The sequence below is a fragment of the Carassius auratus genome, unplaced genomic scaffold, assembly GCF_003368295.1.
Source record: "Carassius auratus strain Wakin unplaced genomic scaffold, ASM336829v1 scaf_tig00008571, whole genome shotgun sequence".
In the NCBI taxonomy this organism is placed as follows: domain Eukaryota; kingdom Metazoa; phylum Chordata; class Actinopteri; order Cypriniformes; family Cyprinidae; genus Carassius; species Carassius auratus.
Genome location: NW_020523960.1, coordinates 48,493 through 61,196, shown reverse-complemented (window position 1 = coordinate 61,196; position 12,704 = coordinate 48,493). Strand labels below are relative to the sequence as shown.

Below are 12,704 nucleotides of genomic sequence, written 5' to 3'. Positions count from 1 at the left end.
GACTTTTATTTTGACGGTGCTGAGAGCGGCAGCGCCTGTCAGCATTAAGCAAATACGCATTGATCATCTTTGATGTCTGAATGACAAATCTTTGAATGTCTAATGAACATTTCATTTCACAAATTGCAAACTTTGCCAAATCCAGCTGTGAGATCTTATGACGTGTGCATTTTTATCCAGTATGATCGCGTGTTCTCTGTGTGATGGTCAGTCCATGTGAATTTGAATTCTTTAAACTTTGTACTTGTGATTTCAAATTATGCTGCTGTATCATATATTTGAGTGTGCTGTATGTAAAATGAATGTTACACTGGATTTTTTGAAAAAACATGATTCCCAATGCATTCAATCTTCCCAGAATACGGAGTACCCCTGTTGGTTACAGTCACAGTCTTGCTTACTTTTTAATTATATTTTTTATTAAATATTTATTTGTGAAAATACTTTGTCATCTAAAGTATGTTTATTTTACACGTGTATTTTTTAATCCCTTCTCAAATTTATTCACATTTCTTAAATATTAATAAATAAAAATAATATATATATATATAAGCTTTAATAGCAAGATACGGCAGTCACAAAAAACTATATCGGTCGACCACTAATCTGAAGCCTCAAGTGACCCACATTTTGTTTTTGACCACCGAAAATGTGTACAATTTAAATATTTACTCTCTGGAACTTCACAATGTATGGCCTTAAAAATTAAGATTTTGTTAGAAATTTGTTAAGACCCAAAATCTAATACGGCATTAAGATATCTTCAATACTTTTTGAGCTAAAGGCCTGCAAACTTTGGAGAGAAAAAAAAAAAACTTGAAAAGTTTTGAAACTTTCCCCATTTTTGAATGGTCACCAATGGCACATAATGCAATAAAGATGGCTGAAGTCAATAGATTTCACTAAAAGACCTACCAAGTGAAAATTGCCCCAATATAATGAATATAATCATTTTAAAATAAAACAAATAATAATATAATAGAGGTAAAACAGGCGCACTATCAAATAATTTGAAAACAGAATTAGACATTATACATTCATAAATGACTTTCGTTATACTTTAAAACTGATGGAAACTTTTGGAAAACTTGATCCTCGTCAAATCAATAATGCTTTTTTTTTCACCAAGCAAAAACACTGAGACAGTTTTATCAAAGACCCCGAAAGATGACATAACACTATTTATGGTCAACAAGCATCTACCCTTGAGCTTGAACTCATGCTGCCGGCAAGACAGACAACAGTAGATGGCTGTCCGATGTTGTAGAAGCTCCAGGTATCTAGGCTCAAAAGGACATGTTCTGGACAGGATCACTGACTGAAGTCTTCCCCAGCATCCAGCACCCTGGTTTAAAGAAACTGAGACACCAAACCGTACATCACACACTGTGCACCATCAGCATCTACTGCATGTCCCTGGAAAACGGCACCTTTCAAACTCCCTGCATAAGCGCTTGGCATCAGCACTTAACATGGCATCGAATTAAGATTAGTGTAAGAAGCTGGTATTAGATTGAAATAAAAAAAGTAAATTGTGGAGAGGTAGTCTCCAACAAAGTGCTTGTACAGAATAGAAAGAGGAATAGAAATAGAAATCAGGCCTTGCTGATCTATTAAAGGGTTATTGAAAAGGACTCTCCTCCACACTTATTCTCAGTAATCCTCTAGCGCTTTTTAATGAGCACTGCAGGGAATAGAGTTCATAGCATAACAACGCTGCATGCTATTGCGGGTGTTGATGATGAATGCGTTTAAGCTCAACATGCCGTTTGAGCATAGAGAGGTGGTTAATGTTGGCAAGCCTCAACCAGTTTTCAACAGCGAAAGGGCTGAAGCCAAATCAGGGAGGTTCATTAGGGATTATTCAAAATTTAAATAAATAAGAAGACCTTTCTTGTACCCAGCATGATTCTGGTACAGCTGATGAGAGTTAGGGTGTACATTCTATTAGGGTTGGGCGATGTCTTCAAATTTGGCATCTGACAATGTCTACAGTGAAACATCGCGATGGACGACATCAGCAGAGGGCGAGCTGGGGGGGGGGGGTGTCTTTGTCAAGGGGATTGGGGGAGGTGTGCCGAAGCATGAATCCTTATAAGGGAAAACAACAAACGATCCCTAACACCATGTCTACACTGGATGCAAGCAGCGAGACAAAATACTATAGAACCACATGATCTATAATAGAGATTCACTGTAAATAGATCAGTCAATAGAACTTATTAAATTCAGTGATGAGGTCTACACTGGATGCGGGACAACATGACACCACAAATACCTGACAGTAAACTGCTGCCGCATTCTATTTATGACCTGCTGACACAAAACACAAATGATTTTTAATGGTCCCTTTGTCTCGTCCAGTGTAGACAGTCTTTCGGTTATGCGCTACGGCAGCAGTCCCCAACCCTTGGGCCACGGACCGGTATCGGTCCATGCGTCATTTGGTACCGGGCTGCACAAGAAAGAATAAATAACTTACATTAAAGCTTCAGTCGGTAACTTTTGGCACTCGCGTCTAGCGGAAGAACATTGTAGCCGGAGCTACTTCTCTCTGTTTACATCTATGGCGAGTCACGCAGGTTCTGTGCTACTCTGCAGCGTTGCCTACCCCAACCAGACTAAAATAGTCCGAATATAAACACTTATTATAAGGGTACCATAGTGATTCAGGAAAAGACAAAAACACGGTTTGGGAAAATAGATTCATGATGTATATTTTTTACATTTTCAACACAAAACAACACTGGCACAACCCTGCACTGATTGGACCAGTAGAGCCGGGAGCAGTGGATTTTAGTGGTATCTTATATTTTTAAGGCATGTTTAAATGTCACGGAGTCGACAGCCCGGTCCGTGTAAATATTATCTGACATTAAACCGGTCCTTGGCGCTAAAACGTTTGGGGGACCGCTGCGCTACGGTGCTACACGACAAACTGTCGCGTCCAGTGTAGACACTGCCTAAGGAGAGATGACTGAGGATGATGGCAAATGATTTGCAAATCCTCAGTGTGGTAAGTACTGCCACTCCACAGTATAAAGGTAGTACGTGCAACCGCACATTAAAACTAAACCGCGATTGTGCGAAAAGTGGCGGGGGGTTGTGGGGGCTTGCACAACATCATGATGTCTATCAGATGATGTAATTGCCTATTGGCCCACCCATACATCCTATGTACAATGAACTATAATAAATCACATTTACTCACGTTGGTAATGTAAGGCTCTATGGCCTGAGCGGTTCTCTTCAGCAAGGCTTTTGCCAGATCGTACGCTTGCTTGTTGAGGTTCTGAAAGACAAGATAGAGCAATGTTTTTTAAAGTTTCATTTAAATCTCATGAAGCCTGTCAAAAAAAATTTTTTAAACTTAAACCCATGTTAAAAGCTGTTAAGTTTTATATCTTTACATTTTTCATTGTCATGTTAATATATAATACTTTGGTTTTATATAAATATTTTAATACGTCTAGCATTATTTAAAGAGCAGGATCTTCAACCTTTGGATAGAGACAAAGCTATAAATTATGTACATATGTTGCATTTTAAGCCTGTCTTATAATAAAATGCTTTTCATATTTTATTAATGTTTTTACATAATTTGCATTGCAGAACCATTTAAGAAGTCATTACTTACGAACAGTCAAATAATTGTACATTACATTTTACCTTTATTTTTATGTAAATAACTTTAACCTCCTAGGTTTAGTTTTGTTTGATGTTAACTTCACATTATTTTTAATTTAATGCATATTTAAATGCAATGATTTAAGTTTTAATGCATGATTTAAATTGTAAAATATTTATGGTTTTAATTTCACTGTATTTTATATTCTATCTTTATATTTACATAAACAAAACTTTGCATTATTCCCATGTCAGTTAAGCTTTACCATCAATTATTGTCTTTAATGTTTATTGATTATCATTTAAATTAATAAAGTAGTTCAGTCACTGTATTAATGAAAGCATGGTAAGTAATAAAAAAAATAATAATAATCAAAATCAACTTGGGTGAAATGTGACCCGGACAATTTATTTTATGAAAGTTTTTCTCTGTACCTTGTGTGCTGGGACCAGGTTAACCAGAACAGTATCCAGGAGTTCCTGTGAGACAGAGTCGCCTTCACAAACAATTGAGCTCATGAGATCCACCATATGCATGTGCACTTTCTGGTTGTGTCCATTGCTAAAAAGAAAAAAAAAGTAAAAAAGGTAAACACAAGAACTGACCTAAAATCAGGTGCATCAGGCAGTCAAAGTACAGGAGTGGAAGATGGAAAGCAAACGCAATGGGGCAGACAAAACAGAAACACTTTCCATTTACAGCAAGAGCAGAGCACTGCAGTGTCCCACTCAAGAGGACATTTCCAACTGAGCGAACATCAGTGGCTGAGATGAATCACCCCATATGCATCCTTTATAGCGCACATGCAATGAAGGGTTTCCACCTGGGATTCGCACACATCATTGTCATCTGACCGAATGCAGGGAAATAATATCAGTGAGCAGGAGGCTGACAGCTTATTAGGACATAACAAATAGGCTGCAGCTTCACATTTACATCTCAAACAGAAAACAGTAAACCACAGAGAAGCTTTACTGAATGATGACAGTCGCTATAGCAAGAATCACCATTGAGCTCTCGAACCAAATGGCAGCAACTTTACAGGACTAGGTGATACATTTCATACGATTACATTTTTGGTAATATAAAATAAGGCAATGTCGCCTATAAAACACTTTGAATAGCATTCAAGCAACATCTGAATGATCACTAAAAAGTAACCCTTCTAAAATTTATTAAAACATTTTCCTTGTATATATGTTGCCAAATAATCATATTTTACATCTTTTTTTTATCAAATCATCATTTTATATAATTTTAAGTTATTTAATATTTAGCCTTGTTTATATTGGAAAATGTGAAAAATAGATATGCAGTATTTTAAATAATTTTCTAAATAACTTTATAACTAGATTTATTTTTATTTTGGACTGTCCAAAAGATTTTTGCATCTGTGTAGTAGATCAATAAATCAAATATAAAAATGTTAACAACATAAATAGTAAGCCTAGTAATAGTAATTTTTGGAATAAAATTTAACACTTGGAAAAGTGATCAAGTGAGTCAAACATATACACATGTAATAAACAATACTAAATGAATAAAATATACAAATAATTTTTTTGGCTATACTCACTTGATCACTTGGAACAGCGTTCTGTAGAGCTGAGTAAAGATCTCATTGCTGTCCTCCAATTCAAAGCAGATGTTGTAGGACTTCACCCAAGCGATGTTCTAGAGAGCCAGAAGGGAAAAGGAAAGGTCAGATGCATGTTCAGAAACCATGGGAAGACATTGCTTTTCTAAATCTGTCGGGTGCCATACCTCCAGTAGATAAAAATATCGATTAAACTGAGCACTCTTGGTGTCTTCCAACCCTTTCAGCTGTCGAGTTATGAACATGAAAATATCCTGAGTGGAAAAGAAGAGCAAAGAGTTTTACTATTTCAAGCACCTGTGAAGTCAATGCATGAGAGACAGCAGTGTTATTTTAGTATTTTCTGCTGAACAACTCAATCCGTTGCCGTCTTTTGTTCAAGGTGAAGAAAAACAGACACAAATATCACCCTCAAAATTTCAGCACATCGGTTTTAATGCACACTAATACAATTAAATGTTTCTTTCCCAATACAAACCACAATTTGGCTTAACTGGGCCATAAAAGACTTCGTATTGGGCTGGTCATGTGATCTCAAGATGGTAGGCATCATGGTAGGAATTTAATATTAACAATTATAAATGTAGTAATTAGTAATTATAAATGCAAACATTCATGGTTCTTCACTGACATATGCAAGAAGTAACACTGCATTCAAATCAATAGATGTTGAGTTTCCAACCTTAAGTTTATCAGGTGACGTGTACGGTGCCTCCGGGGCATAGATGCGAAATATATCGGCAAGGCAGCAGGCCACAAGTAGTCTGACATCTTTGTCTGGGTGTTTGAGGAAAAAATCTGAGGCGAGATGCAAGGCCAAGTTCAGATAAAGTTCCTTCTCCTCCTCGGAGTCCTGGTCCATGTCCATGAAGGTTTTCACCACCATCTGATTTTGAATAGCAGCATAGAGTCGTGTGTCAACCACACATCTAACTAACATTGTGATGTAAAACACTAATGGGAAACACACTTTCACTTGACAGTCTTACTTAAAAATAGACATAAGTGACAAAACCACTGAGGGAGGAAACGCTATCTACAAACTGTAAAAACAGCTTGAAAAATGAGCAGAAAAATAATAATTTAATTCTATGTGATAAAAACTCAGGTGAGGTTTAAAGATCTAAACATGAAACGTTTCACACACAATATTTCTGCTAAAATAACCACAGAAAAAAAAATCAATCACAAATATGGATCAATCTACAAAAATCTATAAATAGAACTTGTTCACATTAATTATTAATTCTGGATACTGGATGTTTTTACATTGTTAAAACAAACTATTATAAATTCATTTTTGTTAACTGAAATAAAGATGAAATAAAATACCTAAAAATATAAATTTTGGACTACAGAACTTTACTACACTTGTTAGATTCTAAAATGACTAACTAATGGTGTGTTCACACCAAATACGAAGCGAACATGCCAATCGCGTTCCTCGCTCTAGTTTACTCGTGGGATGCTTTTTGGATCACTCATGCTGTTTTTATTTGCTTGAGTGAAGCGAAAAACATCCCACAAGTATAACCATGATTAGGATAAATACGATCGCTGCTTTGTACCTGTTGTGGAAGTCCCAAAAATGCCAGAAAGCCAAACATAGACGTGTCTGTTCACAGCACCATACAGAGGTGCACACAACCCTGTGAATTTGCATCATAGATTTTGGGGTGCCCGCAAACAGCTACAATGCGCTCCTCCATTTTCTGATTTAAACAGATGAACCAACAAGCAGCAGGCAAATTTTCCGCTCAAGCTGAATTTTTTTAACTTGCATGAAAGACGCAACTGAGTTGAATATCTCCCATTTCGGGCAAACGTGTCACACATTTCACATCCTTCGTTTCCCCTGATGCGAATTTGCCTCCATTTGTGCCCTGGCATTAACTTTGTATGTAATCTACTCATGCGAATAATTAAATTCACGTGTGGTGTGAATCAGTGATGCGCGGGTTGATCCAAAATGAGCGGGTACCCGCAGTTACGAGTCATCCAAAAATATTTTTTATGAAATTCGAGTCGCGGACGGTCGGGTCGTTTGAAATGAAGATGCCTATTAAACCTTTGTAATTAATATAGTACTAGACATAATTTTGAAATACATAGGCCTACACTTTATTGGCTCAATAACTGGCGCAAAGATGACGCACAAGCTCAGTCTGCAGGTAGAGATGGAGGCGGAAAGAGAAAAGGTGAAGACGCTGTTTTTGGTAAAACATGATTTTGACGACTTCATTAAGTTTTGTTTTATAGAAAACTTTTTAAAAGATTTTTGTTTTGTATAAAATGTATCTTAATTTTGATCAATGTTTTATCAATCAATTGCCCGTATTTTATAAATAAGAAGCAAATATATAGCAGACAATGTAATGAGGCGCCGGCAGGATCACTTGCATTGCATGTGAACTGGAGGGCGCCGAAACTCAGCTTGTGCCTCACAGATTTGAGAAATATAGGCTATATTACAGAAAACTTGAAATGTCTACTTTTAAATGAAAATATTAAAACCAAAATAACTCGAGGAAATGTGCATTTCTCTCTGGCGTGGCGAGTCTACATTGTCAACTTCATCTTTGCAGCAACACAGAAAACACCAGTTTATTAATAAACAATTAAATGTCTCCTTGCATATTTTCGAACCATTAGGCCATGCTGGGTTGTGCGAGACCCCATGGAATGAGTGAGCGGAGTGTAATATATGGAGAAATGAGCTCTGATCGGAACAAACCCGAACCTCACTGTCTGCTGAACAGAAACATCAAAATAGACATAGCCAGACTAGACTATTTTAGAACAAATTATGAGCTTATGGATGATTTTTTTATATATATAATTATTGACAAAATTAAAATATAAGGATTTTTTATTTTTTTGCCTAGTTCCCTAGTTCCTACATCTATCCAATCAGCAGCAACCTGGGCAGACACACACAAACCAAAACACAAAAACTATAGGGTCGTAACAGGCCAAATGACGCTATGATGAGCATTTACTTCTAAAAAAATTTAGGAAATTACACAAAAATTATATTATTATAGTTATATTTCAATTTCACACAAAAAAAAAAATATACAGCATTTTGTTCAAGCAATAATAAAAGGACACATTTAATTAAAAATGTATCTTTTAAATATAATTTTACTTAAAAAAAAAAAAACGTGAATCGAATCGTGAGCTGAGTGAATCGTTACATCCTTATTAAAAAGCTATTTCAAAGTAATATATTTAGATTTATACATATATACATATATATACAATATACATATATATACACACACACACACACACACACAAATATTAATTAACACTGGTTACTTATTAATGGTATCAAAAGACTTGCAGGCTATATCTAACAGAAGACTCGGACAAGCTTCAGTACTTATTATTCTTTGTAATTACACAGAAAAATACATCCAGCACTTATAATAAGCTGTTTCCACTTGGGTGAATGACAGATTGCTGCTCACCTTCAGTCGCCGAACCATCTCCTCCTTGGAGATCTTATCAGAGATCTCCTTCACCCCCGGAGGGTAGGTGATTTTGCCGTCCGTGGCTCGATTCTTGGAGTGAGCCATGCTCTCCAATCAGTGCTTGCTGCAAACGTGTCAAACCAAATAAGACATGAATATGTCAGCACACAAGACTAAGTGGACAGGGAATTTCCATCAATTACTTTTTTGGAGAAGAATGTAGTGCTTAAGAAATCATCCAGTGGATTCTGAATATGGATTAGACTTTGACTACACTCAAAAAAAAAAAAGCAAAGTCAGTTTGTTTTTAAAAAATTGCAGGATGCCTGCCAAAACCTCACCTCCTGTGGACAGTTAAATATTGATGGCGCTCAAGAGCAGTGTCAGACATTTAAATTCAAAGAAATGTTGATGTGCACAGAGGTTTAACCCATTAGCAAACTAAAACACCCACACATGAATTACAATACCAAGTAGACTAATTTAAACAAACAAGACAAAAATGCTAATTAAAACAACTGCATAATAAGTGTTGCACATAATCATGAGCTGTATTTAATTATAATAAGCCGCTAAATTAAGCCTACTGACATAATGAAGAGTAAAAAATTAAGTAAGGAAAGACCCCATGAAATCCTACTTCAAACAGGAATGCAGGATGTATTGGAGGGCTTGTACTTTTGCTTTTTACAAAGGAAAAAAAAAAAAAAACAGTATATACAGTCCCTCCAGAAAAACGCGATTATGCGATCGCCTGATTTAATGCATAATCAGCCAAAGGCCGCATAATTATGCAGAGTCGCATTTTTTCTAATATGCCACTCTTTTGCCGCATAAATTGCCGATTTCAAGAAGCAAAATATGCGGGGCTAGCATGATTTCATAATCCCTGTATTTTCGTTGCGAAAAACTCACATATATATTAGCAGAAAGTTGAAAAATGTTGCGTTTACTTCACACAAGTAAAGCGCCATTTTCCCCCTATAGCCATGGGAACCTTATGAAGTGACGTAATTACATGACGTGAACATCATCTGCAAACCCAGCGGTGAAACCAGGGTGAAACTTGAAGCGCGCAAATCATTCTTATTTGTCAACAAAAATAAGCGCAAAAGAACGCGCGAAGCAGTTTCCCGATTTGTTACATGACAGTGGAGCCAAATTATATTGCGAGAACTTGCGAAAACTGCGGTTTGATGACATAGAGAAAAAAAAAGGTGATTCCCCCAACACCCCCTTCTCACTAGGGGGTAGTAATTATATTAGTAGTATGTAAAATAATTTACGTTGCAGTAAGAGATTGCAACTTAAATATTCTGTGATTTAGTATGCTCGCTTATCATAGGAAGTAATAAGAAATTACTCTTTAAATTAAGGTAGTAGCCAAGTGAGAAAAAGGTATTGGGGGAATCACCTTTTTTCCTCTTTTTCATCAAACCGCAGTTTTTGCAAGTTCACGCAATTTCATCGCATAAAATTGCAAAAATATCCCTCATACTCCATAGCATTTTTTAAGACAACGTGCCGCAAAATGAAGGATTTTTGCCCCCAACAATCACAAAAAAAAAATTTTTCTGGAGGGACTGTATAAACTGTAAAACATGAGTTGTCAATATTTCAGTCAATTCTTCCAAAAGAAAAAGACTGTAAATTTTTAATGTTAAATGTAAATTGTTAAAAAGCAACTGCCAATGTGTATTTTATATATATATTATATTAGTGTTGCAATTAAATGGAAATATTGATATATTTTCCATTCTGTGACATATATCTGCATGTAACAGAACACTGAAAAATGAACTTGGTACTATGCATCAGCTGATTGGATTTTAAAATGTGGGCGCAGCACTCAAAAATGAATCCGATCTTCAAAGTCAATTGCGGAGGGGAGGAGCTTAAGCATTCTAAAAGAATGGATAAGTCCAGCATATACAGAAAAATCAGGTTTTTTTAACAGAAGATCGAATTATGGCATTTAGATTAAGAAAAAAAAATAATGAAGAGAAATATACATGCATGATTCATTCACAATCATATCTATAATATGAATTTACAAATTAGGTCCAATATTATTGCATGTGAACTTCACCAACAACAAAAAAAAATGAATTCATGCATTTATGCAAATATACTTTGATTTGGATTTCATGAGGTCTTTAAATACATAGAAGAAAAATAAATTAGTCAAAATGCAAATAAACGCATTATAGGTGCTTTGCATGTCTCAAGAGCGACCCATAAAGTTGTAACCACAATTACGCAATAAATTAATAATTCAAGGTGAAGTGTAAATTAGCTGTAATTTCTAAACAGGTTCAACACAGTCCAAGTGTTTCACAATCTCCGCAAACGCTACGCATACAGCAATTTACAACACATCTATGCATGCAATTAGTAAACAATGCATCGCATTTCCAGCTATTTACAGACATCATTACAACCTTACAACGATTTTGCACGAGGAAAAAAGAATAAGCTACAGTCTGACAGCAGGTTGACTTTCTGAACTAACGACTTTGTGCAGCACAACCAGGACAAAACACAGTCTTGATCACATAGCAGCTGTCATTTCATTCCTTTGACAGTGGTTTATCCCATAGAAACCGCGATAACACCCCTAAGGGGGTGTTTACAAGCCAAAATTCACTGCACACAACTACAGCACCCCTGTTACTATCTGCACCAACGCACAACAGCACGTCCCATCGCAATAGGTAACGGACTAAGTAAAATAAAACCATAAGAAATGCAAACTACAACAGTAGAATCTGAAATGTGTTTCGGATCAGATTTTAAAGGAGGCTGAATGGGTTTACGAGCAGCTAAGCTAAGCTAACAGCGCTAAAACACAAACACTCATATGCATGTAACACACACGAGGCATCAGGAAAGTGCACGGCCCTCTTTTGCAATGAAAACGACCACTAAAACACACGTAACCCGTAAACCAACCATAACTGTCATTGCAATTTGCGTTTAGAGTAGAAATCGAGCAAATGTGGGGGGAAACACGGTGAGAGTGAGAGTCAGAAATCCTCGCATGGGTTAACAGAAGAATAGACAACCAACCGCCGAAAAAGAAAAAAGCACCTACTAAAACAGCCACGGAATAATATTTCCCAATAACGGACTCCAATCGCCGCGGGTCGATTCCACTCGCTCGCGGTTTCAAAGCAAACACACGTTTACCTTCTTGGAAAAAGTGCGCGCTCCACTCGTTTCTCCCAACAGTGAGATCCTCCTGTCGGCTTCAAAATGGCGCCAATTTGTCCCTATCTGCACCAGTCAGTGCAGCTCCGCTCAATACAGAGCCTTCACTTCCCTCCTCCGCTCGAGTTTATTTATTTAAGGACATGACTCTGTTTTTGTGGTTGTATTAGCGGGTTGGGTTTGCAAAAAGAAATAAACTTCTATAAAAGTGATGTAAATGGCTAGTGTATAAACCGAGCGTTTATGTTGAGTCGCTAGCGGGTTGGATTGTGGTGCAACAGTGACACTTGTAGGCCACGAGGGGTATGACAGCGGTCTCCGCCTTCATATACATGTACATATACAATGGATGGATAAAGGCACTGCACAAGTGTTGCTAAAATAAATGAAATAAAATATAGGTATTAGATTAAAATTTTAAACGTTGACGATTTCTAGATTGTGGCCTTAGAAACTTACTGAAATAAGTTTAAGTTGTGGTAAATATATATCTTGTAAAACATCTTGTAATGGATAGCATTAAACAGACTGTTTTATTTTTTAGATTTTGCTTTCAATAATGTACTTTTGTCTAATATCTATTTAGTTTTAATTTATCAGTTTTAGTTTTTGAAATTTTAATACTTCATTTTGAACTTACTTTCTTGCCTACTGACAAGGCAACATCATGTCCCTATTCGGAATGTATTTAGATGCATTTATGGTACTTATAGTGAAATAATGTAGAAATCTAACGGTTTTAAGCACTTATAAAAAAAATAATAAAAAAAGATGTTTAAAATGCTGTTTAAGG

General features: G+C 36.2%; 1 protein-coding gene across 2 annotated transcripts; it reads right to left on the bottom strand.

The window, feature by feature from the left end:
- Window positions 1-3,172: 3,172 nt before the first annotated feature.
- LOC113072159 (sister chromatid cohesion protein PDS5 homolog B-like) lies at window positions 3,173-12,166 on the bottom strand. Of its 2 annotated transcripts, none has more exons than XM_026245286.1 (7): window positions 11,796-12,166; window positions 8,699-8,825; window positions 5,908-6,111; window positions 5,393-5,479; window positions 5,205-5,302; window positions 4,063-4,189; window positions 3,173-3,292 (listed from the first exon to the last, which is right to left on the bottom strand). In XM_026245286.1, the coding sequence occupies exons 2-7, from the start codon at window positions 8,804-8,806 to the stop codon at window positions 3,188-3,190; spliced, it is 729 nt and encodes a 242-aa protein (XP_026101071.1). In that variant the 5' UTR covers window positions 8,807-8,825; window positions 11,796-12,166; the 3' UTR covers window positions 3,173-3,187. The 2 variants fall into 2 exon arrangements, with proteins under 2 accessions (XP_026101071.1, XP_026101070.1); XM_026245285.1 differs by having other exon boundaries at window positions 11,891-12,164.
- Between the last annotated feature and the right edge of the window lie 538 nt (window positions 12,167-12,704).